At 37.9% G+C, this 27755-nt stretch overlaps 5 protein-coding genes and 1 pseudogene across 5 annotated transcripts; 3 read left to right on the forward strand and 3 right to left on the reverse strand.

Moving 5' to 3' along the window:
* The first annotated feature begins 88 nt into the window (after positions 1-88).
* On the forward strand, positions 89-1798 carry LOC148770840 (serine/threonine-protein phosphatase 7 long form homolog). The gene is made up of 3 exons (XM_088818067.1): positions 89-146; positions 705-1217; positions 1301-1798. The coding sequence occupies exons 2-3, from the start codon at positions 705-707 to the stop codon at positions 1796-1798; spliced, it is 1011 nt and encodes a 336-aa protein (XP_088674193.1). The 5' UTR covers positions 89-146.
* Positions 1799-13582: 11784 nt separating this feature from the next.
* Positions 13583-15637, forward strand: LOC105967101 (beta-fructofuranosidase, insoluble isoenzyme CWINV3). The gene is made up of 5 exons (XM_012991672.2): positions 13583-13957; positions 14043-14201; positions 14648-14886; positions 14968-15055; positions 15209-15637. The coding sequence occupies exons 1-5, from the start codon at positions 13616-13618 to the stop codon at positions 15419-15421; spliced, it is 1041 nt and encodes a 346-aa protein (XP_012847126.2). The 5' UTR covers positions 13583-13615; the 3' UTR covers positions 15422-15637.
* A 435-nt stretch (positions 15638-16072) lies between these two features.
* LOC105967030 (ubiquitin fusion degradation protein 1 C pseudogene) lies at positions 16073-16924 on the reverse strand (annotated as a pseudogene).
* Positions 16925-17786: 862 nt separating this feature from the next.
* LOC105967230 (Rubredoxin-like superfamily protein) lies at positions 17787-18622 on the forward strand. The gene has a single exon (XM_012991830.2). The coding sequence runs from the start codon at positions 17917-17919 to the stop codon at positions 18493-18495; it is 579 nt and encodes a 192-aa protein (XP_012847284.2). The 5' UTR covers positions 17787-17916; the 3' UTR covers positions 18496-18622.
* Positions 18623-19981: 1359 nt separating this feature from the next.
* On the reverse strand, positions 19982-20905 carry LOC105974909 (ubiquitin fusion degradation protein 1 B). Its single transcript, XM_013000070.2, has one exon. It carries the CDS (start codon positions 20903-20905, stop codon positions 19982-19984), a length of 924 nt encoding a protein of 307 aa, XP_012855524.2.
* A 1198-nt stretch (positions 20906-22103) lies between these two features.
* Positions 22104-26572, reverse strand: LOC105967032 (mechanosensitive ion channel protein 10). Its single transcript, XM_012991594.2, has 6 exons — positions 26354-26572; positions 24473-25917; positions 23490-23610; positions 23005-23298; positions 22711-22913; positions 22104-22547 (listed from the first exon to the last, which is right to left on the reverse strand). The coding sequence occupies exons 2-6, from the start codon at positions 25906-25908 to the stop codon at positions 22286-22288; spliced, it is 2316 nt and encodes a 771-aa protein (XP_012847048.2). The 5' UTR covers positions 25909-25917; positions 26354-26572; the 3' UTR covers positions 22104-22285.
* Positions 26573-27755: the final 1183 nt, after the last annotated feature.

Genomic DNA, 27755 nt, shown 5'->3' on the forward strand with positions numbered 1-27755 from the left:
CTGAAATGATTTGTGCAGGCTAAAATTAAACAGTCAGGCACATTTTTTACCATTTTTCAAAAAACAAAAAGTAAAAAACTAAAAAACTCTCTCTACCCTTTCGATTTTCTTTCGCAAAGCCCGTGCAAATCGTCAACAGATCGGAGGTAATTTTTACGTTTTTACGATCCTCTTGTTATGTAGATTACGAATCCGAAAAAAAAAACGAAAAAAATCGATCTTGGCCACGCTCGTCTGAATTTACACGAGCGCATCCACTGCGCTCGTGTAAATTCAGACGAGCGTGAATTTAATTTTTTTTTTTTTTTTTTTTTATAAATTTATTTGTTTTTAAAAATACATCCGATTTTTGCTCGTGTGAATTTACACGAGCGCATCCACTGCGCTCGTGTAAATTCACACGAGTGTTTAATTTTTTTATTTTTTTTTATATTTTTTTTTTAAAATACATCCATTTTTGCTTGCTCGCGTGGATTTACACGAGCGCATCCACTGCGCTCGTGTAAATCCACGCGAGCATTTTTAAATTTTTTTTTTTTATAAATTAATTAGTTGAATTAAAGTTGTGCTCGTGCAAAAACATGCGAGCACTGTTGAAATGCTCGCATGTTTTTGCACGAGCACAACAATTTTTTTTTTTTTTTTTTTTTTTAATTTTTTTTTTATTATATGAAATATTAATAAAGTGCTTATTTAAAATGTAGATGGCAGGAGGCCGGGGGAAAAGTCTTATGAGTCAAGTTGCCGGTAAAGGCAAGAGCTTAATGAAAGCCTTGAGCGGGAAGGGGGACAATCCGGAAGATCCGGATCGCATTGGAGACCGAGATGTCCTTGCTTCCGCCCGTAGAAGAAAACAGTTAGCTCGAGAAGCAGTGTTACAGCGGGAAGAAGAGAGACTGAGACGAGAAGCTGTTGCAGCTGGAGCCGGACCCTGTGGACCTACACGCGATCTCCAGCTAGCTCGTAGTACATTGCCACATGCCGACGACGATAATGACCACAACAACAATCCCGATAATATGGATACTGACGAGGAGATGGAGGAAGATGATGAGCCAGCAGATGTATTTCAGGATCGTAGAGGTGGTCGTGCCTTACCCTTTCCGCAGCTGCCTGGTCCGGCGTACTTGGAGGGTCCGTGCGAGGGAGGGCCAGAAAATTACGAGTTTATGCGATGGTTCAAGTCGCATATAGCGATGTACATTTGGGAAGGATATGTAAGTTTTTCTGTCAACACGTGCTTTACATAATTCTTATATTATTCATTTTTTTAGCTAACAATACATGCAATATTTTTCAGGAGCGCCGTGAAACTACACGGTGCGAGTCGAGGACCAAAGCACTCGAGGACTACCGCGGCCCGCAGGATAACACGATGATTGCGAGGCTCGAGGCAACAGGTCTTTACCACTTACGAGACTGTTTTCTGAAGAGGATGAACAAGAACCTCATGCTAGCTTTCGTGGAGAGGTGGCAGCCGGAGACGAACAGTTTCCACATGCCATGGGGCGAGATGACGATCACGCTCCACGATGTCGCTTTCATCCTGGCGTTGCGGCTGGACGGACCAGCAGTGTCTGAAATTCGCCCGGTAGAAGAGTGCTCACAGAGTCTTGCATCTGTATTGGGTGTCGGTCTGATGGACACCAATGAGATGTTTCGAAACAAGGGAGTTGGTTGGGTTAAGGTGAGAGATCAGTTGACCCTTCCCTCCGCCACAGACGACAAGAAGATGAAGGGCTACTTGATGTTTCTGCTTGAGTCTGTTTTGTTTGTAGACAAACAGCGTCTAACATGAAGCCGTGGTGGATCCATTTTACCAACGATCTCGATAATGTCGGCAAGTATTCGTGGGCTTCGGCATGCTTAGCAAACATGTACCGCCAATTAGGTATTGCCACCCGCGCTGGGATGAACAGTCTCTGTGGATGTGTTATTCTCCTTCTGGTACGTGTACCTTTATTAGTAATTATTTATTTATTTAAACTTCTATGTAGGTAATATCAACAACGTTTCATTGGTTTTTGTTTGCAGTGCTGGATCTTTGAGTATTTCCCCTGCTTTCGACCACCTCTTTCCCGTTCATATGCCGAGTTTGAGCCTCGATGCAGAAGGTGGGCCCATGGTGGAGGCAATAAAACCACGCTGCAGGAATACCAGAAAATACTCGACGCCATGACCGAAAGAGATGTGAGTAATAATTTTTCTAATTATGTCTATAGTAGAGTTACGGATTTTTCTAATTAGTTTAAAATATGCTTAGGTTTGTTGGACCCCGTATGGTACCGGTGCACATTACTTGCATCCTCGGAGCATGTATTACGGCACGATACAGTTCATGGATATAGTGGAGCCGTACATGCCCGACCGAGCGTTGCGGCAGTTTGGAAGAGTCCAGACTATTCATTTCCCGATAATTGAATCGAACTTGCCACATAACCGCGGCTTGTTTGGCGCGGGATACAAAGTCACTTTCCGCGCTCCTGGCGGCTTGTAGCAGAACGAGTACGCCAACTTCATTGACCTGTCGCAATACCCTGAAGCCTGGCCGCCGCAAACAGTTGCCTAGGAGTACATGAAGTGGTACATCGAGCGGACGCACCGGTTCATTAGCAAAAGAGGCATTTCATATCTACATGAAGGTAATTGTAATTTAGTCAACTCTTATATATATATATATATATATATATATATATATATATATATAATATAATAAATGTAATTCACATTTAAATAATTATTACCTGTTAGTCTTGTACGTGCAATCCATCAGGATGACGTATGGAAATAACTGCAAAAGCTTTATTGAATCAGGGTGCGCAAACATAACGTCTTGCACTGCATCACCAGCTGGATTTGTTCGATGCCATTTGTTGTATCCACTCTCACTTAGTTCGTGCCACAGATGTTGTATAACTGTTTTTCCTTTCATTTCCTCTCGTCTAATTTTCTGAGATTCATTGTACACATCTCTCAAGGCCGCAGCCGTATCCGGATTCATCTGTCTCAGATGATGCAAAATTTCCTTCGGCTTCACATGGCTCTTTTTCAGTATCTTTGTCACTTCTCGTTGCTCTTCACTCAGGCGACTTAGCGAACGTAGTCCTTGTGGATATTTATGAGGAAAATGATTGTGATTGCCATTTTTGATGGTAAGGCGCCATAATCCATCACGACCCTCTTTACCCCATAGCGCAAAAGGGCATTTACACTTTATTGAACCGGACTTCCGGCTTGTTTTGACCTCTGCATTTTTTCCTCGACTCTTATAGGCTCTCTTACAAGTCAAATATTGTCGGCCCTCGTGGTAAGACTGTCGCCTAATCTCATGTCCTTGACTGATGGCCATATTCATCGCCCACTCGACTAGTGCATCTTTACTATCAAATGCAGTCGAAATTGTGAAAAATTCACTGAAATCATGTAGCTCGAATGTTTCAATATCTTCATCCACATCTATGTATACTTCATGTTTTTATGTTAATGTGGTTAGCAAATTATAAAACTAAAGAATAAAACTCAAAAAAAAAAATAAAAAATAATTTGTGTTGCTCGTGTGATTTCACACGAATAGAGACGTTCTGCTCGTGTGATTTCACACGAGCAAACCTTCTCTACTCGTGTGAAATCACACGAGCGGGCTAAAAAAAAAAAAAAATTGTTCATGTGCTCGTGTGAATTTACGCGAGCACTTGGCAAGTGCTCGCGTAAATTCACACGAGCACATGAATAAAAAATAAAATTCATCTCCTCGTGTGAATTTACACGAGCACTTGCCAAGTGCTCGCGTAAATTCACACGAGCATATACGATTGTGGGAAAAAAACGAAAAACTTACATTCGGGTCTAAGTTGTTTGGATCCATCGCAAAAATTGTTGAATATCTGAAATTTTTCACTTTGAATGTTGAGTTTTATATTTTATAGGAATTGGTAGGAATAGTACAAAAGGTAAATAGTTATGGTAAAAAGGTAAAAAATCATGGTAAAAAAGTGCCTGAATGTTTAATTTGGCCTGCGTATATCATTACCCATTTTATATATATATATATATATATATATATATATATATATATATATATATATATATATATGTTTATGTAGCATATTTATAAATGTACCCTCTATAATTTTAATATTTATATATTTCCCTCGGCCTCCCGTATTTGTATTTCCGGATTTTCAAATATTATGTTTTCTCTTGCACTAAAAGGCGAAATCCCTCGCCCCCAGGGCCCCCATCCCTTGGTCCGACAAGTATTTGATGGAGGAATGTAAATCATAGTAACTCAACGGCTCGTTAAGGTAGCGAACCCGGACCCGATGCCCACAAGGAACCAACTCATTGGAGTTGAAATTATGAATGTATCCTTATGTTTTCTCGTATCGTCGTTTCTGTGTATGCTGCATAAAAAAATATAGTAATCAGACTCGAGGGCAAAAAAAGCCTACATTGATATTTACATTGCTTCTATCTTGGACCGGCCCAAATTGGATCATGGGTTAATTATTCACTTTAATATATGTAACGGGCCACATAAACGGCGACACGACGAAATAGGGAAACGGATATGGGATATCTCATTTTCTAAAAAGTTGGATACGGCAATGTGGGAAAATGTGTAGTTATTGAAAACATAAGGATACATCCATAATTTCTAAAAAATATTATAACATTTAGTTTATATACTTACCATTAGTTACATATTTGTATCCACAGGTTATATATAACTAGTAACCGTGCCCGTGCGTTGCACGGGGTCGCATTCAAGAAAAGAAAATAAAGTAATTGTTTAAAAAAATAATAGTACAAATTGTAGTTAAAAATCGATCAAATAATTTTAAAATATATCCGTAAAATTTAAATTACAATACTATTATCTTATTTTATGTAGCATATATTTTTCATCCTACAATGAATATAAATATACATACATACACGTCTGGTGTCAATATATAAAATATATGTTAAATGATAAATAATACAAATTTAACAAAGGGGGGACGGGTATTTCAAATTCCAATTGTTTCTCACTTCAATACCGGCTAAATAATAAATAGGTAATGACATTTATACATTTAATGAAATTACTATCTCACAAACATAGAAAATCTCATTTTTCTTTCTTTTAATATCACACACACAAACTCCTCACACCTCTCTATTTCTTTTTCACAACCATTCATCCCACACATGTTTCTTCTTCTTCTTCCTCCTACTTCTGATTCTTCTTCTTCTTCCTACTCCTCCTCCTCCTGCTTCTCATTATTTTTCTCATTCTTCATTTTCTTTTATTTTCCTTATCCTTCCCCTTCTCCAGCTTCTCCTCCTCCTCCTCCTCCCCCTTCTGTTTCTTCTTCTTTGTTGCTCCTACTTCTTTTTCTTCTCCTTCTCCTCATCCTCCTCCTCCTTCTCCCCCTTCTGCTTCTTCTTCTTTGTTGTTCCTACTTCTTCTTCTTCTCCTTCTCCTTCTCCTCCTCCTCATCCTCCTCCTCCTCCTCATCCTCCTCGTTCTTCTCCTCCTCCTTCTCCTCCTTCCTCTACTTCGTCTGCTCCTCCTGCTTCTTCTCCTCCTCCTCCTCCTCCTTCCTCTACTTCGTCTGCTTCTCCTGCTTCTTCTCCTTCTGCTGCTCATCCTCCTCCTTCTGCTTAATTCTCCTCTTCCTCCTCCTCCTTCCTCTTCTTCACCCTGCATCCTCTTCTTCTTCTTCTTCTTCCCGCTTCTTCTTCATGTTTCTTCCTTATTCTTCTCCTCCTCTTTTTCCTCATTTTCTTCCTCATCTTCTTTTTCTCCATCTTCCACTTCTTCCTCTTCATCCTCTTTCTCCTCCTCCTCTTCGTCATCCTCATCTTCTTTCGTGTAGTTAACTCAATGGTCCCGTTGTGACTGCAGTCCACATAATTGCGGATGATTCCATTGCCAATTGGTGAGCTTCCGTGTGTTGAAGTCTTGTTAGAACATCAATTATTTCATAGGTCTTCTTCTGATCGGCAAAAAAATTCAGTTTAAAGGGCGGTGGGGATAATGATTGTTTTTTGTGGAAACGTTTATTATCCCATGCACCCTAAAATAATGCATAAAGTTAAAGCTCATATGCAAATACATTATAATTAATTAAACAAATGTGAAGTATCAACGATGTTCGTAAAATTTGGAGCCAGAATACACACGTTAACTCTCAACATCATCAAATGTGTATGGAATGAAAATACAATAAAAATCACAGTGAAGACTATACAAAGAGAAGCCAACGGTAGCAAAATATAATTTCGAGAGACAATATAGTTGAGTGATATGAACCAACATAAAATAAATCATTGAGAAATCATTATATGCATACAATTCGAAACCACCCAGATAAACTTGAGCAGTTGATAAAAACAATAAAAAATAAAAGTTCAAACAAAAAACTGCTGGAAACGTGGAATGGGATGTGGACTAAACACTTGTTATTAGTTACCAACGATAAAAGGCTGTAGATATCGAACAAGGAGTCTTGTTTTGTTTATGAAACGTGGCAAAAAACACGGCACAACCCTAGTTTAATTTCTTTTATTCTGAAAGAAAAATATTAAAAAAACCTCACACCAATAATCAAATCTGTGAAATCGCAAGGGAGTGGATTATATATTCAGTGTGTAGAAGTTAAAGATGAAGGTCCCGTTTTTGTTTTATTGTTGTAGAGGTTAACGCAAATGTAGGTTTGAAAAGAGAAGTTGTTGTGAGATTACAAATCGTGTGTTGCAGTTCACATGCACACACCATGTATTCAATTTTGGTTTTTTTTTTTTTTCGGATGTTTAGAGAAAAAAAAACTACCACAAAATCCATAAGAAAAAAATACCATTAAAAAAATGTTAAATGACTAAAATGCTCCTAGATTTAGGTTTAAGCTTTAGTTCAAAATGTCTTTCTTTTATAAATAAGATTTTAAACCCAAGAGTATATATAGATGATGATAGCTTTTTCCGCAGCTTGTAGAGTTCCTTAAGCTCTTCTTTCTCAAACATGAGTATCTATTTCCTCCATGATTTGGTCTTCATCAACATGCTCAAACCATGTTGGAAAGTAGATGTACGTTGCACGGGGTCCATTAAAAAAAAGAAGATAGTAATTATTTATTGACAATAAAAATTGAAAAAATATCCATTAAACATTATTAAAATATTTAGCTTTGAAATTTAAATTAAAGTGCTATTACCTTATTTTACTTGTGATGATGCTAAAATATAGCTCACCTAGGGTGGTGTAGAAAATGAGCTGGGAGAGCAAAGCAGATCAGTAGCTTGACAACTTGATGATCCTGAGGTACCTGCGATCATAGAACACATAAGCTAAGCCGGGGGTTGATCCGGCGGAAACCCCTCCGACGCTCAAGTCAGACGTGATGATCATAGAAATAGTCCAGAGAATACCATTAGTAGTATTGCTCAGATAATAGGACGTACCTTATCGAATGAGTTCAAATGTGTATTTATAGCTTAGTTGAGATTGTCGGGCCCAAACCTTGCTTGAAGGTGATTGGGCCTCGGTGATAGTAGTCTTCGATATTGGGCTCGTGGCCCGGTAGATAAATAATTTGTAGGCCCATTGGGTTGGGCCAATTAGGCATATCATTAAGCCCCCCACTCTCGAGTCGATGTGGGGGCCATGTTGAAATGAGTTCTCAATCGTGTCGAGAGTGAAAATTGTAGTGTTCGTTCTTTGGCATATGGCCTGATGGTGTGCGAAAATGAATTGGAGCGTGTGTCGGAGGGGCGTGAATGCGCGTTGGCGCGTAGCGCGACCAAGTTGTCGCTATGTAAGTTATTTGAGTCGTCGGTGTTGTCCCGCGACGATGTAGTAGCGAATTGTCTCCTCGTGGGAGTTGTCTCGTCGCGGGGTAATATAGTTGATCGAGTTATCTCCTCGTGGGAGTTGTTTCGCGATAATGTGGTAGCACGGATCAAGTAATCTCCTCGTGGGAGTTGTCTCGTCGTGGGGTAATAGAGTTGATCGAGTTATCTCCTCGTGGGAGTTGTCTCGTGAAAATGTAGTAGCACGGAGCTAGTATTCTCCTCGTGGGAGTTGTTATTTATTGACATTGTCAATGTTTTGACGCGTTGCTTGTATGTGTTTACATATAGCCTTGTGCGTGATGTACTTGAGGAGGGGATCAGGCTCTCAAGAGTTTTTTTATGGGGATCGTGCCCCTTGTTAGACCTCGTGGGTCGTAAGTATGTTTGGACCGTGGCCACGTTTTAATGAAGGACCCATCGAAAACAAGTAGATAAATTTTGAGTAATCAAGCTGGCCAGGCTATATAGATTCTCATAATATCTCTAAGTGTTTCTAAGGTTGGATTTGTAGTGCCGAGCGAGTTGGCTCCTCGTGGGAGTTGTCTCGATGCGGGTTGTAGTGCTGAGGGAGTTGGCTCCTCGTGGGAGTTGCCTCGCAACGGGTTGTAGGACCGAGCTAGTTAATTCCTCATGGGAGTTGTCTCGCTGCGGGTTGGTAGTACCGAGCGAGTTGTCTCCTCGTGGGAGTTGTCTCGCTGCTAGTTGTATGACCGAGCGAGTTGTCTCCTCGTGGGAGTAGTTCCGAGCGAGTTGGCTCCTCGCGGGAGTTGTCTCGCAAGCCCCCCACTCTCGAGACGATGAGGGAGCCAAGTCGAAAAGGGTACCGGATCGTGTCGAGAGTAGATCGGTGTTGTAGTGTTCCGTTAACTGTTGGCGTGACGTGGAGAAATAATTTTTTTTTTTTTATTTTCCATTTGATAGCGAACGCAATTTGGTAGGTGCGTTAAAGAGCTCGCGCAATTTGGTGGAACGCGTTGAAATTCTCGTGCGATTTGATGAAGCGAGTCAAAATCTACGCGCAATTTGGTGGAGGGCGGTGAAAGTTCCGTGCGATTTAATGGGAGCGCGCAGTCCAAGGGCGCCTTGGGAAAGCGCGCGCGCGTGCTTGCAAGCGCTGCCATTAATTTCTTTTTTTTTTTTTTTTTTTTTCCTGGCTGCTGACGCGCGCGCGCGTGCTGTGCACGCGCGGCCCCCTCTTCTTTTTTTTTTTTTTTTTTTTCTACTGGCTGCTGACGCGCGCGCGTCAGCGCGTGAACACCACGCGCGCGTGCTGTGCACGCGCGCGCCCCTCTTCTTTTTTTTTTTTTTTTTTTTTTTTTTTTTTTTTTCTGAGGTGGCGCGCGGCTCGGCTCTCGGGCGTGGCTTGGCTGCCCTTCTTCAAATTTTTATTTTTTATTCTCTTTTTTCTTCTTCTTCTTCTTTCTTCTTTCTTCTCATCTTCTTCTTTTTTCTTCTTCTTTGATTTTTTTTTTTTGTTCTCATCTTCTTCTTTTTTCTTCTTCTTTGATTTTTTTTTTTTGTTCTCATCTTCTTCTTGTTTCTTCTTCTTTGATTTTTTTTTATTTATTTTTTTCTTCATCTTCTTCTGGGGTTTCGCGTGCGCGATTTTACCCCCCTTTTTTTTATTTGGTTGATATTCACCCCCTTGGGATGTTCTATTTTTTGAGTAGGGAGATTATCCTCGTTCCTTGAGATGGGATGTGCACCCCCTTGGGGATGTTCTATTTTTTGAGTAGGGAGATTATCCTCGTTCCTTGAGATGAGATGTGCACCCCCTTGGGGATGTTCTATTTTTTGAGTAGGGAGATTCTACTCGTCTCTTGAGATGTGATGTGAACCCACTTAGGGTCATGCCCAACCTTAGGATGGGGATAACTGCCCACTGTAGGATGAGGCGCTCGAGACCTATGGTCTGAGGTGGATGCGCACGGTTGTGCCATTGGTTCGCGCGTACGCGTCAGACCATTTTTCCTGTTTTTGAAGTAGGGACGTGAAACACTTGATGGGATGTGAAACCCCTTGGGGTTGAAAGGTAAGTGGATGTACCACCCTTGAGATGAGATGCCCAACTTTAGGATGGGATAGCCCCCCATTTAGGATGAGGCGATCACGAACCACTGGGGTGAGATGCCCTACCTTGGCGATTTATGGTGCCAGTGATTCAGTGGCAGCACGAGTTGAATCTTCCGTGATCATACGCTGAATGTCTTCTTCGGTTATCTGAACCGTTCGAGAAGTAAGTAGAAATTGATCATGTTGAGGACCCAGTGGGGCCTCAGGAGGAGGAGCGTTGGCTCCTACTATGACGATGTATGGTGCCACTGCTTCAGTGGTAGCACAAGTTGAAGCTTCCGCGATTATACGTTGAAGGTCCTTATCGGTTATCTGAGCCGTTAGAGGAGCAAGTAGAAGTTGATCTTGTTGAAGGTTCGGCGATCATATGCTGAAGGTCCTCTTCGGTTATCTGAACCGTTCGAGGGGGGCGGAAGTAGACCCCTAGAGAGTCGATGATCCATGGCGAATGAAATGTTTTGGGGGCACTATGAACCTCCAGGGAGTCGATAACCCTTGGCGAACGAAATATTTTGGGGGCAAATGTAAGCCCCCAGGGAGTCGATAACCCTTGGCGAGCGAAATATTTTGGGGGCAGATGTAAGCCCCCAGGGAGTCGATAACCCTTGGCGAGCGAAATGTTTTGGGGGCAGATGTGAGCCCCCAGGGAGTCGATAACCCTTGGCGAGCGAAATGTTTTGGGGGCAGATGTGAGCCCCCAGGGAGTCGATAACCCTTTCTAGTGTTGAAGGGCCTCCTCGGTTATTTGAACCATTCGAGGAGCAGGGAGTGGTGGATCGGCGAGTGGTGGGTCCCGAGGGGGGATCACCTGAACCTCGCGAGGCGGATCCATGGGATGGGGAGGAGGTGGCAAGCCAGAGCCTCCACGAGGTGGGAGGTCGTTAGCTGTGTCATTTTCTCTCCGAGCAGACGCCTCAGGAGGATCTTGTTGGCTACGTGATCTGGTTTGCATCGTTCCCACAGACGGCGCCAAAATGATGATGCTAAAATATAGCTCACCTAGGGTGGTGTAGAAAATGAGCTGGGAGAGCAAAGCAGATCAGTAGCTTGACAACTTGATGATCCTGAGGTACCTGCGATCATAGAACACATAAGCTAAGCCGGGGGTTGATCCGGCGGAAACCCCTCCGACGCTCAAGTCAGACGTGATGATCATAGAAATAGTCCAGAGAATACCATTAGTAGTATTGCTCAGATAATAGGACGTACCTTATCGAATGAGTTCAAATGTGTATTTATAGCTTAGTTGAGATTGTCGGGCCCAAACCTTGCTTGAAGGTGATTGGGCCTCGGTGATAGTAGTCTTCGATATTGGGCTCGTGGCCCGGTAGATAAATAATTTGTAGGCCCATTGGGTTGGGCCAATTAGGCATATCAACTTGTTACATAAATTTACTCACATTAGCTACTCCTACTATAGCATCTATTATTCCACCCTTTAATAAATGTATAAATTTCGAGTGTTAATAAATTAATTAAAATTATGTTAAACAATCAACAATTCAAATTTAACAAATGAAACATTACCTGCCAACACTATACGTGTAAAATATAACTAAACATATTTTTTTGAAACATTAATTTATATAACACAAAACAGAAATATGTAAAAAAACACATAATGAAAGCAAAACATGCGAGATACGGTGTGGGAGTCTTTCTTAGGTTTTTTTCTTTTTCTTTTTCTTTTAAATGTTTCTATCAGATTACATAAACTATTAAAAATATATACCTGAAAATAATAAAGAAACAAAAACAGAATATGAAAACAACAATCTGCATATATATAGAAAAAATAAACTTCAGTGTTCTTGTTATTAAATGGTGGGTAAATAATTATATTTTACACCGCTGAAGACCTAGTCACAAAACAAATTAAACCTTTGGAATAGAAAAATTACAAACAACAGGCAAGCATATAAAAGAATTATAGATGTTTGTATAGTAATTGTCGAAAACATAATTTATTTAAATAGATACAAAATTTGCTGCTGCAGCCGCACATTATTCTATAAAGCAGCAAATAAGTTTTTTCAATACATACAAAATTTGGACTTTGAAACATTAACAGAAAATCTAAAAACACGAAAAACTCACATACCAAAAAACACAAAAGAATGTGATCATCTCCATTTGATCATGTTTGAGTGACAGTGTAACGAAGAAATTCACTGAAGGATCTGAGATGTTCCCAGAAGCCGAATCGGGATACACCCAAAGAAAGCCGACTCTTTAGGGAAAATGGGGTAGAATAATGTATGCCAGGTTCCTGATGGTTAGCTGAATAATATATTTCCACAAAGATAACATTTGATACGAAAATGGGGCATTTAATTGTGTTGACTTCTTTCTCTCATCATCTTCCTAAAATCCTCCATTGGAATAGACACTTTTTGAAACCAAACTATTGCCTTCTAATACAGGGTAATTATCATTAACCATGTGGTCTGCATACCGAACCACGTGAAATTTGACTTACAAAGCGCCGACAATATAAGAACGTAATGCAGAAACAGTCAGGAAAAACATCGAGAAATGGGCGACATACCTAAAGCAAATATGCAAGTACAGCAACAGAAAATTTCTTGAGCAGCTATTCGAACCAATTGATCGAGATCCACAGAGTTTATTGCTAAATACTGTTTGTTTATTGCTGCAAGTTGCATTGGCTTTACTGATAAATCTCAGGAGGGAAATTAAAAAAAAAAACATAATAAAATAATAAATAGAAATATATTTTCACTATCTCCATTGAACTACTATTCTGCAATTTTTTTCTTTTACAGAAATGGAGAGATCTGTGATAAGGGTAGTGTTATTACATATTATTTTGACAAGTTATGGAGTTCGATCAGTACGAGGTTCTTACAAACATAGAAACATCCAAGAAGAAGAACAACCCAATCAAGAACAGCCTTACAGAACTGGGTTCCATTTTCAACCCCCAAAGAACTGGATAAATGGTATGTATTCTCTTTTTTTTTTTTCTTTAATTCCCTCACACAATTTTTTTATTTTATTATTCACATAATTTTTTTCTTGATTTTGTTGCTATTTATACTAAAATAGAAATCGTGTTTATTTTTTGGCTGCTGGCATTTCTGTTGATGGAAATTAAATGACGATTCTTTGCCTATGAACACTTGAAGATCCAAATGGTAAAGTTTCCCACAATTTATTTATTGCAAAATGGTAGGTTATGTTAAATTAAGAAATAACCCCTTCATGTTTGGGTAATTACAATTATTCCCCTCAACTATGAATCTTCTTACACGTCCACGTTACGATGTCAAATTCAACATATTTTTTTAGATTCTACGGAATGCTCTTTAGATTATACTCGTTTTGTGCAAAAAATGATGTTTTTGTTGCAGCACAATCTGATATTTACAAGCCAAGAGACACGTATTACGATTATCTTGTTTCAAAAGGAGGAACTCGAATAGGGTAAAACGGATAGAAACTGGAGAATAATCCACATAATCTAGAAGATTCTACTAAATTTGACACTGCAAGTATGGACGTGTAAGAAGATTCGTAATCGAGGGGTGGTTGTAATTACCCAAACATGAGGGAGGTTTTCGTAATTTGACCTTACTTCAGAGGTGAGGTTTTTGAAACTCATTTTTCTGGGACTCTTCGCAAATTGTATCTCCTAAAGCATAGGAGTGATAAGCCGTTGCATTTTTCGGAAAAAACTAAAATGTGGGAGTGTCCCGATTTTTATCCGGTTATTAATGGCGGAAAAAACGGGGTCGATACTTCTGTGATTAATGGTGTTGGTGTTAGGCATGTTTTGAAGGCGAGTTTTAGCGACCATGATTATTATGTGATTGGGAATTACGACGAGAAGGGAGATGGATTTAGTGTTCTTGATGATGTGGATTTTATGGATGACGAAATGCAGTTGAGATACGATTACGGTGTTTTTTACGCGTCGAAAACATTTTACGACGAGGCGAGAAAACGGAGGGTTTTGTGGGGGTGGGTGATGGAGGCCGATAGTCAATCTGATGATGTTGGAAAAGGATGGTCCGGTCTTCAGGTAAATAATCTAATAAGTTCTTGATTTTCGAAAAAAAATATTATTTCTTTATTTATTTTTTTGTTTCTTGTAATAATCTTTGCAGTCGATGCCGAGGAGTATATTGTTGGATAAAAATGGGAAGCAATTGATACAGTGGCCTATTGAAGAAGTTGAAGAGCTTCGTGGTAAAAAAGTTGCTTTAGAGAATAAAGAGCTTACGAGTGGGACAATATTCGAAATTTCGGGACTCACAGCTTCACAGGTGATTAATTACCTCGTAATCTTGGTTCATACATATATATACATCTAAGGCTTTGTTTGGTTGTAAGTATATGTCATGATTAATTAAATATCGGGTCTCGTTCGGTGCTTGGTTAATCCAATATCGTTTTTCCTACCACCCTTCATCTTGACTAATTTGGTTGGGGAGATTAGCTATGATTAAATAAATAATTGGACTTTGTTTGATGTTTGGTAAACTCAATTATTTTCCGGGTCGACCCGGTTTTTCATTTTTATCTTGGCCTATCTTGCCCTTCTAGGAAGATTATCTATTGGACCTCTCGTCGTCTGTTTTCATTTGATTATTTAATCTTATCTTGGCTATTTTTATCTTAGGAGCCAAACGGGGCCTTACTTACGCCTTAATGAGATTGCAATTATCTTATCTCGACGAATTCTGATTCATGTGCTTTATATATGTAATAGGCTGATGTAGAGGTATCATTCCGTTTACCAAATTTAAAGGGTGTTGATTCGATTGACGAAAAATCGTTCGATCCTCAACTTCTCTGCAGACAAATGGATGCATCGGTTAAAGGTGTTTTCGGTCCGTTCGGTTTGCTAGTTTTGGCTTCGGAGGATTTAACAGAAAAAACCGCCGTATTTTTTCGGATACTCAAACGTAATGAAAAGTATGTTGTGCTTATGTGCAGCGATCAAAGCAGGTATAATAAATACACACATGTTTAGATTTCTCGATCCACGGCCGAGATTTATCGAATGATCACTTAAATATTTTCCAACAGATCTTCGATAAAAACACACGTGAAAGATGCAATCTTTGGGTCGTTTCTTGACGTAGATCCTAATCAAGAGATTTCACTACGAACCCTGGTATGTGGCTTATGAGTTCATTTCGTTACTTTTACGAAACATTTTAACACACCCACATGTATACGTGTTTCCACATTTACCGACCGAAACGAAGACTTATTATACACGAAAACTGAAAACTGAAAACTATATACACTGTTGCCATATGTGCAGATAGACCATTCGATAGTCGAGAGTTTTGGCGGGAAAGGAAAGAGTTGCATTACGGCTAGAGTATATCCGAAGTTGGCCGTTTCCGAAAACTCCCACGTTTACGCATTTAACAATGGCACGACGAGTGTTACTATCTCGAGGCTTAGTGGCTGGAGTATGAAGAAAGCTCAAATTGCAGAGCTTCATAAAAGAAGAAAGCCCACATTCACTTGAGAGGAAAAAAAAAAAAAAAGAAAAAAAAAACACCACAAAGTCGCGTGTGTAACACGCGCTATATTCTTTATTGGGCTTTCCTGTGTTTATTCAGTTAGTTTGACTAAGAAACAGACTATTGGTAATTTTGGCCCAAGATTATGTAATTGTTCAAGGCCCATAAATGATGAAAAAAAATAATAATAATTACTTGTCAAAGTTACGAGTTTTCGTCGATTTCACATTCTTCCTTCATGTTTCAGAAACACAACATTTTTAGTCATTTTCGATTATTTTCGGTTAGTATTAACGGAATCAATCGTGTGACCATCATCACTGTCTTAAGTGACCGACTAACAGTAAATTGACGAAAATGACCGAAAATATTAAACTATTGACATATAAGGGACCAAATTTGTTTTCTTGTGAACACCGATGACTAAATATGAAATTCGTGCAAACTTGAGGAATGAAAACTGTAATTTCCCCCCTTAATTTATCACTATTATCAGGATGAAGGCTGAACAAGAAAAATAATAATTATAAATAAACATTATATATAGGAAAAATAATTTAATGAAAATAGAGGGAGTATAATTAAATAAAGAAATCAACTTTTATTTAGCTTTTGCTTACTACAATAAAAAAACATATAATAATTAAAAAAGAAAATCAAAATAACAGTCCTCCAAGAACACAACTCTTGCCCGTGAAGGGTTTGAACTCTTTTTTCACTCCCTCTTTCCCGCTTCTTTTCTTCTCCTCTTCCATCGCAATCTCCGACAACAATTTCGCCACCACCGCCACCGTAGTCTTCCCACCCAATCGCCGCCCCTCTCCGGTAAAGGGCCTAAACCCCTTCCCTTCTTCTCTCTCCTTATCTTCAACACGACCAACTTTCTCGATCGAACGACAACCGTCCGATCGAGGCTCCACGTAATCCAACGGCGGCGCGAATTCCACCTCACAATCAGTATCAATCAACGTAATCACATCACCCGGACTCACCTCCAAGACATCAAAATAGAAATCCACGTGATTGTACTTTATCACGATCGTACTCCCACGCCCCAAGCACGTGAATTCCCTAAGCACCTTTTCCAAAACAACCCTCGGGTCCGCAAGCTCGGTGAACGCCGTCTTGTGGGGCCGCAGCTTCATGTAGTGCCCTTTCGATACATTGGATGCGTTGCTCACGACGATGGATTCGCCCTCTTGAATGTTCAGATTATGCATCGTCCACTCTGGCAAATAGACGTTCCCTTCTTCCGCATCGAATTCCATCACCCCCGAGTAGGAGATTGCGTTGGTTTTGTAACTTTGGAGCTTGAAAACTTGAGGGTATTGGATTCTATTGTAGAGAATTAGCGAAAACGACGATGGCGGTAAGATGATCTTATCGCCGGTTTCGAGATGCGAATTTTTGTATCGCTTGATCGGAAAGCAACGGAGTACTTCTTGGAAAAGAGGTCGGGGTTTGGGACTTGATTCCCATTGGCTATTATTGGATGATTTCCACGCCATTGTTGAATGTTCTTGAAATAAATTGAATAAATTGAATTCCCAAAAGGAAGACGAATAAATAATGGTGTGTTTATGTGAAGGGATCTCGCATGTTTATATAGGGGATAGTTCTAGTTTGAGTTCAATTAGGGAGGTGTTATTTTTCGAAATAAAACTACTACTACTACTATGAAAAGATTTTAAGTTGTCTATAAAATAATGATTCTCTACAATAATTATATATATATATATATATATATATATATATATATATATATATATATATATATATATATATATATATATATATATATATATATATATATATATATATATATATATATATATATATATATATATATATACACACTCACACATATTAGTGTTCGAAAAATCAACGAGAAGGCTGATTAATCGGCCGTCGAGACGGAGGCGGACCCAAACCTTTACGATTTTGGTGTAAATGTTTGAAAAATCGATATTTAACATATGAGACGGTTTGAGCTTTTCTGAGGCATTTTAAAGCTAGTCAAACCTATGGATAAATTTGAACAAAAAAAAAAAACCTTATGGATAAAAATCGGCCAAAAATCACTATTTCAAAATTCAAACAGACTGTTCTACAACAAAATAGCCAAATCGACAGCGTCGCTCTACGAATCGACGGACATATAATCATGTTCTACAAACAAATTATATAGAAATATACTACACTAAATTTGAAAAACGATCTATTTTGTCGCCGATTAATTACCACCTTGCCGATTCAGTAACCAGTTCTAACCCGACTCGTGCTTTTTCGAAAATACATTTCTTAATAAATACCTTGATATATATATATATATATAAAGATTTGTAACCAAGCAATAATATAAATTGAGGATAAGAAGGTATATAGTAGCATGAAATTCCAATTTGAATTACATGGGCAATTTGGAGCCACACATACAAACACACTTCCTTTTACCCTCTGCAAAAATGCAAGCTAACAAAAACACATAACAAACACGATAATGGCTTCCTCCTCCGCCGCAACCACCACCACCGCATTCTTCATACCTCTCTCCACTCCTCGCCGCCTCTCCGTCACTAAAATCCAACCTACATTCCTCAAAAAACCCCTCCACCACCGCCCAATCAGAACCCTAACCGCCACCGCCCCCATCAAATCAGTCGACGTCTCCAAAGAGGAGGAGCAGCCGCTGTCATTACCGGAGGAGGAATCTCCGGCGCCGGAGGCGGAGAATACAATCGACAAGAGGAGGCTGGAGGAGAAGTTCGCCGTGGTGAACACGGGGGTGTACGAGTGCAGATCATGCGGCTACAATTACAACCAATCGAGCGGCGATCCGTCTTATCCGATCCCGCCGGGGCTCCCCTTCGACAGACTCCCCGAGGATTGGCGGTGCCCCACGTGCGGCGCGTCGCAGAGCTTTTTCCAGAGTAAGAGTTTGGAGATCGCCGGCTTTGCCGCGAATCAGCAGTTTGGATTGGGCGGCAACACGCTCACCTCCGGCCAGAAGGCTTTGCTTATCTACGGCGGCTTGCTGTTAGGGTTTGCTCTTTTCCTGTCTGGCTATTTTCTTCAATAGTTGATTTTCATTGTTAACAGATGCTGCCATGGCAAATTTTCTTCATTGTGTTATATAAAAATGGATGCAATTTTTCATTTGTTCAGTGTTTGTATATTTCTGGAGATGAGTAATTTCTGACTATTTTTACCTTTTTGTAGTTATATATATTGTGTTGCAAATTCAACTAGTATATACTTGCAAGATTCATAGCAAGCAAAATCGGGGGTAATTTTTTTATTAATGTAATTCGGTTATTTATCGAACCAAATCGTATATTCAGTTCGGTAAACGGTATGAAATGTTGGCGTACCGAAATTTCGGTTCGGTTTTACCTATTTAACATCCCTATATTTACCTCTGGAGGGGTATTTTCGTTTCGTAAGATAATACATAGTTGAGGGAGGTGGCTGTAATTACCCAAACATAAAGGGGGTTTTCGTAATTTACCCATAATTATATATACATATATATGTCTAAAATGTTATATCTACGATGTGGCGAGAAAAGAAACGAAGAATGTGGGGTTTGGTGATCGAGGGTGATAGTATAGGCATCTGATGTCGATAAAGGATGATCGGGTAAGTATTGGTTGTTCTTATTATCCTTAAATCGGACAAAATTATATAAAGCTATACTTAATACTGACGGAAGAGTGCGCTTCCTTTTTGTTTGTTTGTTTCTTGTAATGATCTTTGCAGTCGGATTTCAAGAAGATCGAGTATCGGGATGTGTTCGAAGAAGTTGCAGGAATCGCAGCTTCATTACTCACAAGTAATCACTTCTGAAATCTCGATTTTATATATCTTTGTATTGTATCTTGGTCTTTGTTAGATTGCACGGATATGTTCGTGATTAGTAGAATTACCGGGTTTTATTTGGTGTTTGATTAATGCAATAACTTCATCTCTTATCATCTTTTAATTTATCTCGACTTGTTTATGAAACTGTTTATTGAACCTCCTAGTTCAACTATACAACCGGGCCCCACTGCGGGAACAAAACGAGGCCGTTTATACTATCTAAAATCCGTATCATCCGTTTGGTTTGCTAGTCGTGTGCTTATATGCAGCGATAACTGATCAAAGCAGGTATATGGTATTTACGTATGTATATTCACCGCTGTTGGTGTGTGTTTGTGCATGTACGATGCGATTGAACGAAAAATACGATTTCTCAAGTTGTTTATTGCAAATGGCTACATAATTACTAATCCAATTGAATTATTATGTGCTTCTTTTACCTTGTGCAGATACACCTGTGGATATTAATGAGTTTTGGACCTCAATTATTAAAACTAATTAATATTTTTTTTTCAATTAACTTAATTTTTATTAGAAAAAAAAAATTAAATCTACCATACAGGTGCCAAAAATAATATACTAATCACGACAAAGAATTGAAATAAAAAATCAATCTTGATAAACCAAATCAACTTGCTAGAAAGAGATATAGAACACAATCATCCTACTAAAGAAGTAAATACAAATAAATAAATAAAAATAAGTCAAAATTGCGGTACTCCGAGAACACGACTCTTGCCTGTGAAGGTTTTGAACTCTTCTTTTACTTCCTCTTTCCCGCTTCTTTTCTTCTTCTCGCCGATCACCACTTCCGACAACAATTCCACCACTGCCGCCACCGGATTCTTCCCATCCAGACGCCGCCCCTTTCCGGTAAAGGGCCTAAACTCCTTTCCTTCCTCCTCCTTTGGCTCTTTACCACGGTCAATTTTCTTGATTGAATCTCCACCGTCCGATTGAGGCTCCACATAATCCAACGGCGGCGCGAATTCCACCTCACAGTCAGTATCAATCAACGTAATAACATCACCCGGATTCACATCCAAAACGTCAAAGTAGAAATCCACTCGATTATACTTGATGGCGATCGTGCTCCCCTTGCACAAACACGTGAACTCCCTGAGCACCTTTTCCAAAACTGCCCTCGGGTCGCTCAGCTCGGTGAACGCCTTTGTGTGAGGCTGGAGTTTCATGTAAAACCCTTTCAATACGTTGGACGCGTTGCTCACAACTATATTATCTCCCTCTTCGATTCCAAGATTCTGAAACATCCACCCTGGCAGATATACGTTGCCTTCTTCCGCGTCGAATTCCAGTACGCCGCTGTATGATGGAACCGCGGCCTCTTTGAAACTCTGGAGCTTGAAAACTAACGGGAATTTGATCCTCTGTTCGTAGATTTGGTAGAGTGACGAAGAGGGCAATATTATTTTATCGCCAACTTCGTGATTAGGGTTCTTGTATGCCTTGATCGGAAAGCAACGGAGTACTTCTTGGAAAAGAGGTCGGGGTTCTGGATTCGATTCCCACTCGCTATTATCGTACGATGATGGATTCGATTCCCACTCGCTATTATCGTACGATGATTCCCGCTCGCTATTATCGGACGATGATTCCGATTCCGACATTGTTGTTTTTTTTCTTGAAGAAGAGGAACAAACTGAAAATATAATATTCGAAAAGAAAATAGGAACAAGAACAAGAAGAAGATGGATTAATCTGATTTTGTGTTTAGGGTGTTTAGGTATTAGTGTATATTTATAAGGGGGGATTCTTGTAACGTAAGGAATTGGTGTTGTATTTGGATTATAAGGAATCTAGTTTGTATCCTATAAGGAAAATATATTTCCTTATATACAAACTACTTGTATATAAATATATTTCCTTAATTGATGTTTTATTTCTCAATTTAATAATGAAATTTAAAAAACAAATACAGATAATTACGATTTTAGAGATCTACACCCAATAATTACGGCCACACCTGAATTATGATCAAATTATGAAACCCCCCTCATGTTTAAGTAATTACAGCAACCCCATCAACTTTATATTATCTTACGAAAATACCCCACCATAGGTAATTTTAGGATGTTAAATCGGTAAAACTGAACCAAAATTTTGGTACACCAACATTTCATACTGTTTACCGAACTGAATATACGATTTGGTTCGGTAATAACCGAATTACATAAATTTTAGGATAAATTACAACAATCCCTGAGGTATGGTCAATTTACGAAAAAACCCTCTTGTTTGAATAATTATATCTACCCTCTCAACTATGTTTTTTTCTTACATCTCCACCCTTTATGGTATGAAATACAACATAATCATCTAGATTTCGTGGAATGTGCTCTAGTTTGTACTCGTTTTGTGTAACAATACAGTTTCTAATGCACCACAATCTGGTATATATACAAGCCAAAAAACACATATTATGATCATCTTGCTTCAAAATGTGGAGTTCGAATGGGATAAAACAGGTACAAAAGTGATAGTATTCCATATAATCTCAAAGATTTCACTAAATTTAAAATTGCAAGGATGGACGTGTAAGAAGATTTATAATTAATGGGTGGTTATAATTACTCAAACAAAAGGGTTTTTTTTTGTAATTTAACCATACCTCAGAAGGTGGTTGTAATTTACCCTAAATTTTATGCAAAAATATTTAAAAGGAGGGTGGTTGTAATTACCCAAACAAGAAGTATTTTTTTTTCGTAATTTGGCCATACCTCATTGGGTGACCGTAACTTGCCCTATGGGGAATATAAAGGTTGTTTACGGCCACAATAACCCGTTACAGCCATGCACGTAGACAAGTTTTCAACCATAAAAAAACTAATACGACAAAACAAAATAAACTCCGACATAGTAATACATCGAGATCGTGGCACCATCGTTGATGTCTGAGAACAAATTTAAAATCATCGAACGACCGCTTACTACTTTTGCATGATACTACGAAACTTTGAGTTCAATGAGAAAAATAAATAAAATAAAAATCATTTGCTGGTAATTTCTGATGTTTTCGGTTCAATTAAATGGACTTGTTGAGGAAGAAGATCGTATACGATACTCAACTCTTCGAAAATCCTTTTCATCTCCAGCACGAATTCCGATCTTCGTCTGCTCTTTTCTTTGTAGTCTTGGAAATTCATCGTGTGGTTGATAAATACGGCCATCTTTATTTTGTTTATGTTTTCGATTTCCTTCACCACGAAACTGTGATTCGGATGCCAATTCTGCGGATTTTTCTCCAAGTACCTACAATTTTCAAAATGCATTATATATATAGTATCACACGCAACACAAACGAATAAGTAACCGATTTCCCAATTTACATACAAGGGAATAATATAACTTTATTTTCCTTCATATTTTTTTATAACCACTAAAAAGACACGATGAAACGTAAAACATAACTTACTTTTTGATTTTCTCTTTAAGGCTCCCGATTTTCTCGACTGGGGTCTTGAAATCAATGCAGAACTCGAGATTGTCGCCCATATCCGGACTTCGATAGAAATTGCTAATAGGTTTGGTAGACAAAACGGAATTCGGATAAAATACTTTCTCATTATCCGATTTGAGAAACACAGTCGTCAGTATATTCATCTCTTCGACAACCATCTGCAATTATCCCAAAAAAAAAAAATATTGAAAAAAAATGAAATCGAGAAAATTAAGAAGCAAAAGTATAATTAGTGAAAGTTAATAATACCTGAGTACCGTCGATAACGCAGCGATCTCCAACGTCGAAAGGGTGCATCACAAATACGAAGATAATAGCTTCGAATATTGTCTTGCATGTGTTTCCGAAAACAAAGACAGCTAAAACGAGCTGTGACGAGAAAAATACGAGAACTTTTGTGGTTGCTATTCCAGTTATGAGAAACCATATTATTACGATTATAATAAATAAAACCACCGTAACAAGCTTGTTTAATTGCTTTACAGCTGTTTTTGTGTCGTTGAGCGCATGTGCTAGTGATTTTCGGCTTTTGTAAACCTTCACCTGTATAAATGTTTTTTAAGTATAAAATGTAGAGAAAATATTAATGCAATTAATGCAAAATATATATATACATATATATATATATATATATATATATATATATATATATATATATATATATATATATATATATATATATATATATATATATTGAATCTTAATATTACATATGAATCGGTAATATGACATACCACCCATTCGGTTAACGTTTTTCTGTCAATCTGCCCGGTTTCAGCCACATCGATCATAGGAAATACAAACTCAACCTCTTCTTTTATCATGAATCTCCGGAAGTCATATTCGTCAATGTACCTGCCAAAGAAACGATCATAATTCAAATTAGTGACTATCGGGGTGGAAATCAAGTGGACGTACCGAATCGGGGTTTGAGCTTTTGAATTTTTTTATTTTTTTTCGGAAGTGAAAAACTAATTCCAATTTTGTTCCAAAAAAATCAGAAAAATCGGTATTTTGAAACTGGAATCAGCGGAATTCGGAATTTCCAATTTTTTAAGTCTCCTATAATATAAAATACATAATAAAAATACATATCAATTTTCACATTACAAGTATAATTTTTGGATATATTTTCGGAAATGAAACTAATTCCAATTTTGTTCCAAAAAAATCAGAAAAACGGTATTTTGAAATTGGAATCAGCGAAATTCGGAATTTCCAATTTGATTAAGTCACCTATAATATAAAATACATAATAATTTTTACATTTACAAGTATAATTTTTGGATATATTTTCGGAAATGAAAATTGGACCGGAAATTGGAATCCCAAAACAAAGTCAGAAAAAACGGAATTTCAAAAATTGTAAGTAAAAAACTTGTTCCAAAATCGGCAAATTTTGGATCAGAATTTCTTAAAATGTAAAATACATAACAATATTGATATAATTAGTATAATTTCCAGAAAGCAAAAAAACCTCATAATGGTTGAAACATTTTCGGAAAAAAAAATATCGGATCGGAAATCGGAATCTAATACGTACTCCAATTCCGTTAAAAAAAACCCGTAAAAATCGGACATCGGAAATCGGAATGAAACATATCATTCCAAAAATAGAAATATTCAGATCAAAATCGACAGAATTCAAAAGATCGCTTTCCGATTTCCACCCTAAGCAAACAATAAAACGAAAAATCGATCGATTTTTTTTACTCACTTGCACCCAGGCTGCGCAACATTCCTAAACAAGTGATAAGCAGCCGCAATCGCCTCTTCCTCGTTCGTAATCTCCTTATCAGCCACTTCATTACCACCGTCATAAACACTCTCGTCGATCGCATTCGAGAGCGTCGTAAGTCCCGAATTAGAAATAACATCAACCAACATTTTCATCGTCCACGCAGAAACCTTCTCTTGTTTCATCCGATGTAGTTTATTTATATCGATCACTTCTTTCTCCTTCTCCTTCTTTTCTTTCCCCTCTTTACCCTTCTTCCCCACACGAAAACTTATCTGACTCACATTACTATTCGTCTTGCCGAACATTTGCGCCGACTCCATAACCGGCGGGCCCGAGAGGGTCAGCAGAATATACTGATGGAATATACTTTCTTGGATTCTGTCGAAGAACGTGTTCACGTGGAACGAAGACGCCAGAATCTTTAAAAGCAGAGTCTTTAATAGCCACAGGAACGAGCCGATGAGGAACGTGGCGATTGTCCACGTTATGAAATTCAATATACGCGTTGTGTCTTTTGACGGTTTTACCCTTTCTTGGAATAGCAAAACCCACGTGCCTAAAACCACGCACAGCCAAATGCAGACCTGGACGCTCTTTTTCAGACCGTAGACGAAATAAAGAACCTTCTTTTTGAGCAAGTAGTTTAGCTCGATTAGCAAAACGACGAAATGCATTAGCCATTTAGTAACCAACAAGCCACTAAAAGTCACCAAAACAAGAACGCACCATTTCCAAACACGAAGACCCCAAGGCCTCAATTCTTGCAAGGTATGAACGGTCAAACTCGCTATCAAACAGCCAAGAATGCATAGAAATAGCAACCACTCGATTAAAACCTTGGTTTTCACTTTCCTATACTTGAGCTTTTTCCTACTACTTACTTTCTTGTATATTTCCTCGTCTTCATCGACTCCTCCAATTAAGGGTGTTCTTGGAGTTATCGATATAGTTCTATTAATATCTTTATTACTACTATCGAGTAGAATATTAGGCGAGCCTCGACTAGATAGCACATGCCCTTCGACTAAATTCTTGTTTTCCTCGAAAAGCTTACTATCAATTGACACGGATTGTTCGCCGAATCTTGATTTTGGCTTTGAGTAAAGCGACCTCGAGAACGATTTTCTCCGATTTAGGGTTTCGCTTTTGGGGATTTTGGGAGGCTTGTTGGAGCTTGGACCTATTCTCATAGTTTCAGGGGATTTTAGCGGACTGAAAGTCGACTCGTGCGATATTTTGGGAGGAGAATCGGATGAAAGATTGAATTTTGGGTCCTTTGCAACATTTGTGATTGGAGATTTCGAATCCTTTTCATCTTCGGATATGTGGACGATAAAATCACCGGGCGATTTCTGATTCTCGATCATGCTTATTTCTCCGCTACTCTTTCGAGGTTTATCGTTCCCATCCATTGCTTAAACCTACCCAAAAATCAAATGTCATAACAACCAATTTATCATACATGTGCCCTTGTAATTTCTTGAAAATGTAATACAAATCTGCAGAACTTAAATAAAACATCATAATTAAATCTTATAATTATTGGATAAAACAAAACTTAAATAAAATAAAATAAAAAATAAAAAACCCAGTTGTATTTTTCTATTTTCTTGAGGAATAAAGCCATGTTTGCACTTATTGTCTACAAAATATCCACACTTGAGCTACACACACACACACACACACACACACACACACACACACACACACACCACAGATGGGTAGAAATTTGACACACATTCATCAACTAACAACCATAGATTGTAGATATAGCTTAGTTTGTTTCTTCATAACTGAGTTTAATTGTAATAACAGATCAGAAAAAAGAAAAAAAAAAAAAAGAGGTTGCTTCATTACCGGAGATGGAGTTGTCGACGGCACTAAATCTGCAAAAAAGGTGTGAACCCTGTGTGTGTGTGTGTGTGTGTGTGAGAGAGAGAGAGAGAGAGAGAGAGAGAGAAGTGAGCTTCTGCGGTGGAGCAGAGAGGAGGGTTTCAGACAGGAGGAAAAAGCTGAAAGGAAGGACTGAAATATTTGAATATGGAAAGGCGTGCTTTATTAAAATAATTACTAAAATAGGCAGTGAACAAAAATTATGTTAATTAAATAATTAAATGCTTTGTCCAATAAAAAAAAGGTATTAATTAAATGAAAATGAAACCTCTCAATCTCAACCATTATGATTCAAAACACAGATGTTTTTCTTTTTTTAAATAACTAGTAATTGTACCCGTGCGATGCACGGGACAACAAATTACATTGTTTTGATGTTGTAAGAATATAAACAAACGTTTGATGTATCGTATGATCAAAATTCTATTATACTGGAACATTATTAAGTATACTACACAAAAATTAAGAAACAAAAATAAATATAAACAATAAATTAAATATCGCATACAAACAATAAGTCTTGAAGGTCGACTTCCAATAGCTTGTGGCTCCGCCCATTTTTGGTTAATTTTCTCAAATCATCCATTTCAATAACATGTCCAATAACATATAAAATGAAATAATTGTTACATAAAATTTGAAAACTTTGGTATAAATTAATGAAACACATAATTTAACAAAATGAAATTACCTATAAGCCATGATGGAAAGAAATGTAAACTAATTGCCACACAGTCAATAGGATGAAGAAGAATATAAGAAACAAAATCTAAAGTCGGGTTACCAAAAGAAGAAGCCTTAGGTAGGGAAGAAATAAAATTCAAATGTTGCAGACATTCTGTAAAACGATGTCACAAAATCCGCTAGGGATGAAAATTAGATTTATTTACCCTTTTCTGTAAAAATCGAAAATCAGATTATTATAAATAATATCTAGGAGAATTTGATGAAAATCGATAATAATATTTAAATAAAAAATCAAAAAATAATATTTAGGAGATAAAAATCAAAAATAAAATTTAAAATAATAGTTAGGAGATAAAAATTTGATAAAAATCGAAAATAATATTTCAAATAATGTTAATGAGATAAAAGTTGATAAAATACGAAAATAATAATTAGAATAATATTTAGGAGATAAAATATGATTAAAATCAAAATTATTATTTAAAATAATATTTAGGAGATAAAAATTTGATAAAAATCGAAAATAATATTTAGGAGACAATAATCTGATAAAAAACAAAATTAATATTTAGGAGATAAAAAACTAATAAAAACATGATAAAACTCGAAAAAAATATTTAAAATATTATTTAGGAGATATAAATTTGATAAAATTCGAAAATAATATTTAGGAGATAAA

Source organism: Erythranthe guttata, chromosome 5 (genome assembly GCF_056151865.1).
Source record: "Erythranthe guttata isolate IM_541 chromosome 5, IM_541, whole genome shotgun sequence".
NCBI lineage: Eukaryota > Viridiplantae > Streptophyta > Magnoliopsida > Lamiales > Phrymaceae > Erythranthe > Erythranthe guttata.

What these genes read in the sequence shown, in the direction of transcription:
- LOC148770840 (XM_088818067.1), top strand. Translation starts at nt 705, where the DNA reads ATGGCAGGAGGCCGGGGGAAAAGTCTTATGAGTCAAGTTGCCGGTAAA. An exon ending in TGTACATTTGGGAAGGATAT is followed by an intron (nt 1,218 to 1,300) that starts GTAAGTTTTTCT and finishes AATATTTTTCAG; the next exon opens with GAGCGCCGTGAAACTACACG.
- LOC105967230 (XM_012991830.2), top strand. Translation starts at nt 17,917, where the DNA reads ATGGCTTCCTCCTCCGCCGCAACCACCACCACCGCATTCTTCATACCT.
- LOC105967032 (XM_012991594.2), bottom strand. Translation starts at nt 25,908, where the DNA reads ATGGATGGGAACGATAAACCTCGAAAGAGTAGCGGAGAAATAAGCATG. An exon ending in AAACGTTAACCGAATGGGTG is followed by an intron (nt 23,299 to 23,489) that starts GTATGTCATATT and finishes ACATTTATACAG; the next exon opens with GTGAAGGTTTACAAAAGCCG. An exon ending in GCGTTATCGACGGTACTCAG is followed by an intron (nt 22,914 to 23,004) that starts GTATTATTAACT and finishes GGATAATTGCAG; the next exon opens with ATGGTTGTCGAAGAGATGAA.
- LOC105974909 (XM_013000070.2), bottom strand. Translation starts at nt 20,905, where the DNA reads ATGTCGGAATCGGAATCATCGTCCGATAATAGCGAGCGGGAATCATCG.
- LOC105967101 (XM_012991672.2), top strand. Translation starts at nt 13,616, where the DNA reads ATGTGGGAGTGTCCCGATTTTTATCCGGTTATTAATGGCGGAAAAAAC. An exon ending in ATGTGCAGCGATCAAAGCAG is followed by an intron (nt 14,887 to 14,967) that starts GTATAATAAATA and finishes ATTTTCCAACAG; the next exon opens with ATCTTCGATAAAAACACACG. An exon ending in AGATTTCACTACGAACCCTG is followed by an intron (nt 15,056 to 15,208) that starts GTATGTGGCTTA and finishes CCATATGTGCAG; the next exon opens with ATAGACCATTCGATAGTCGA.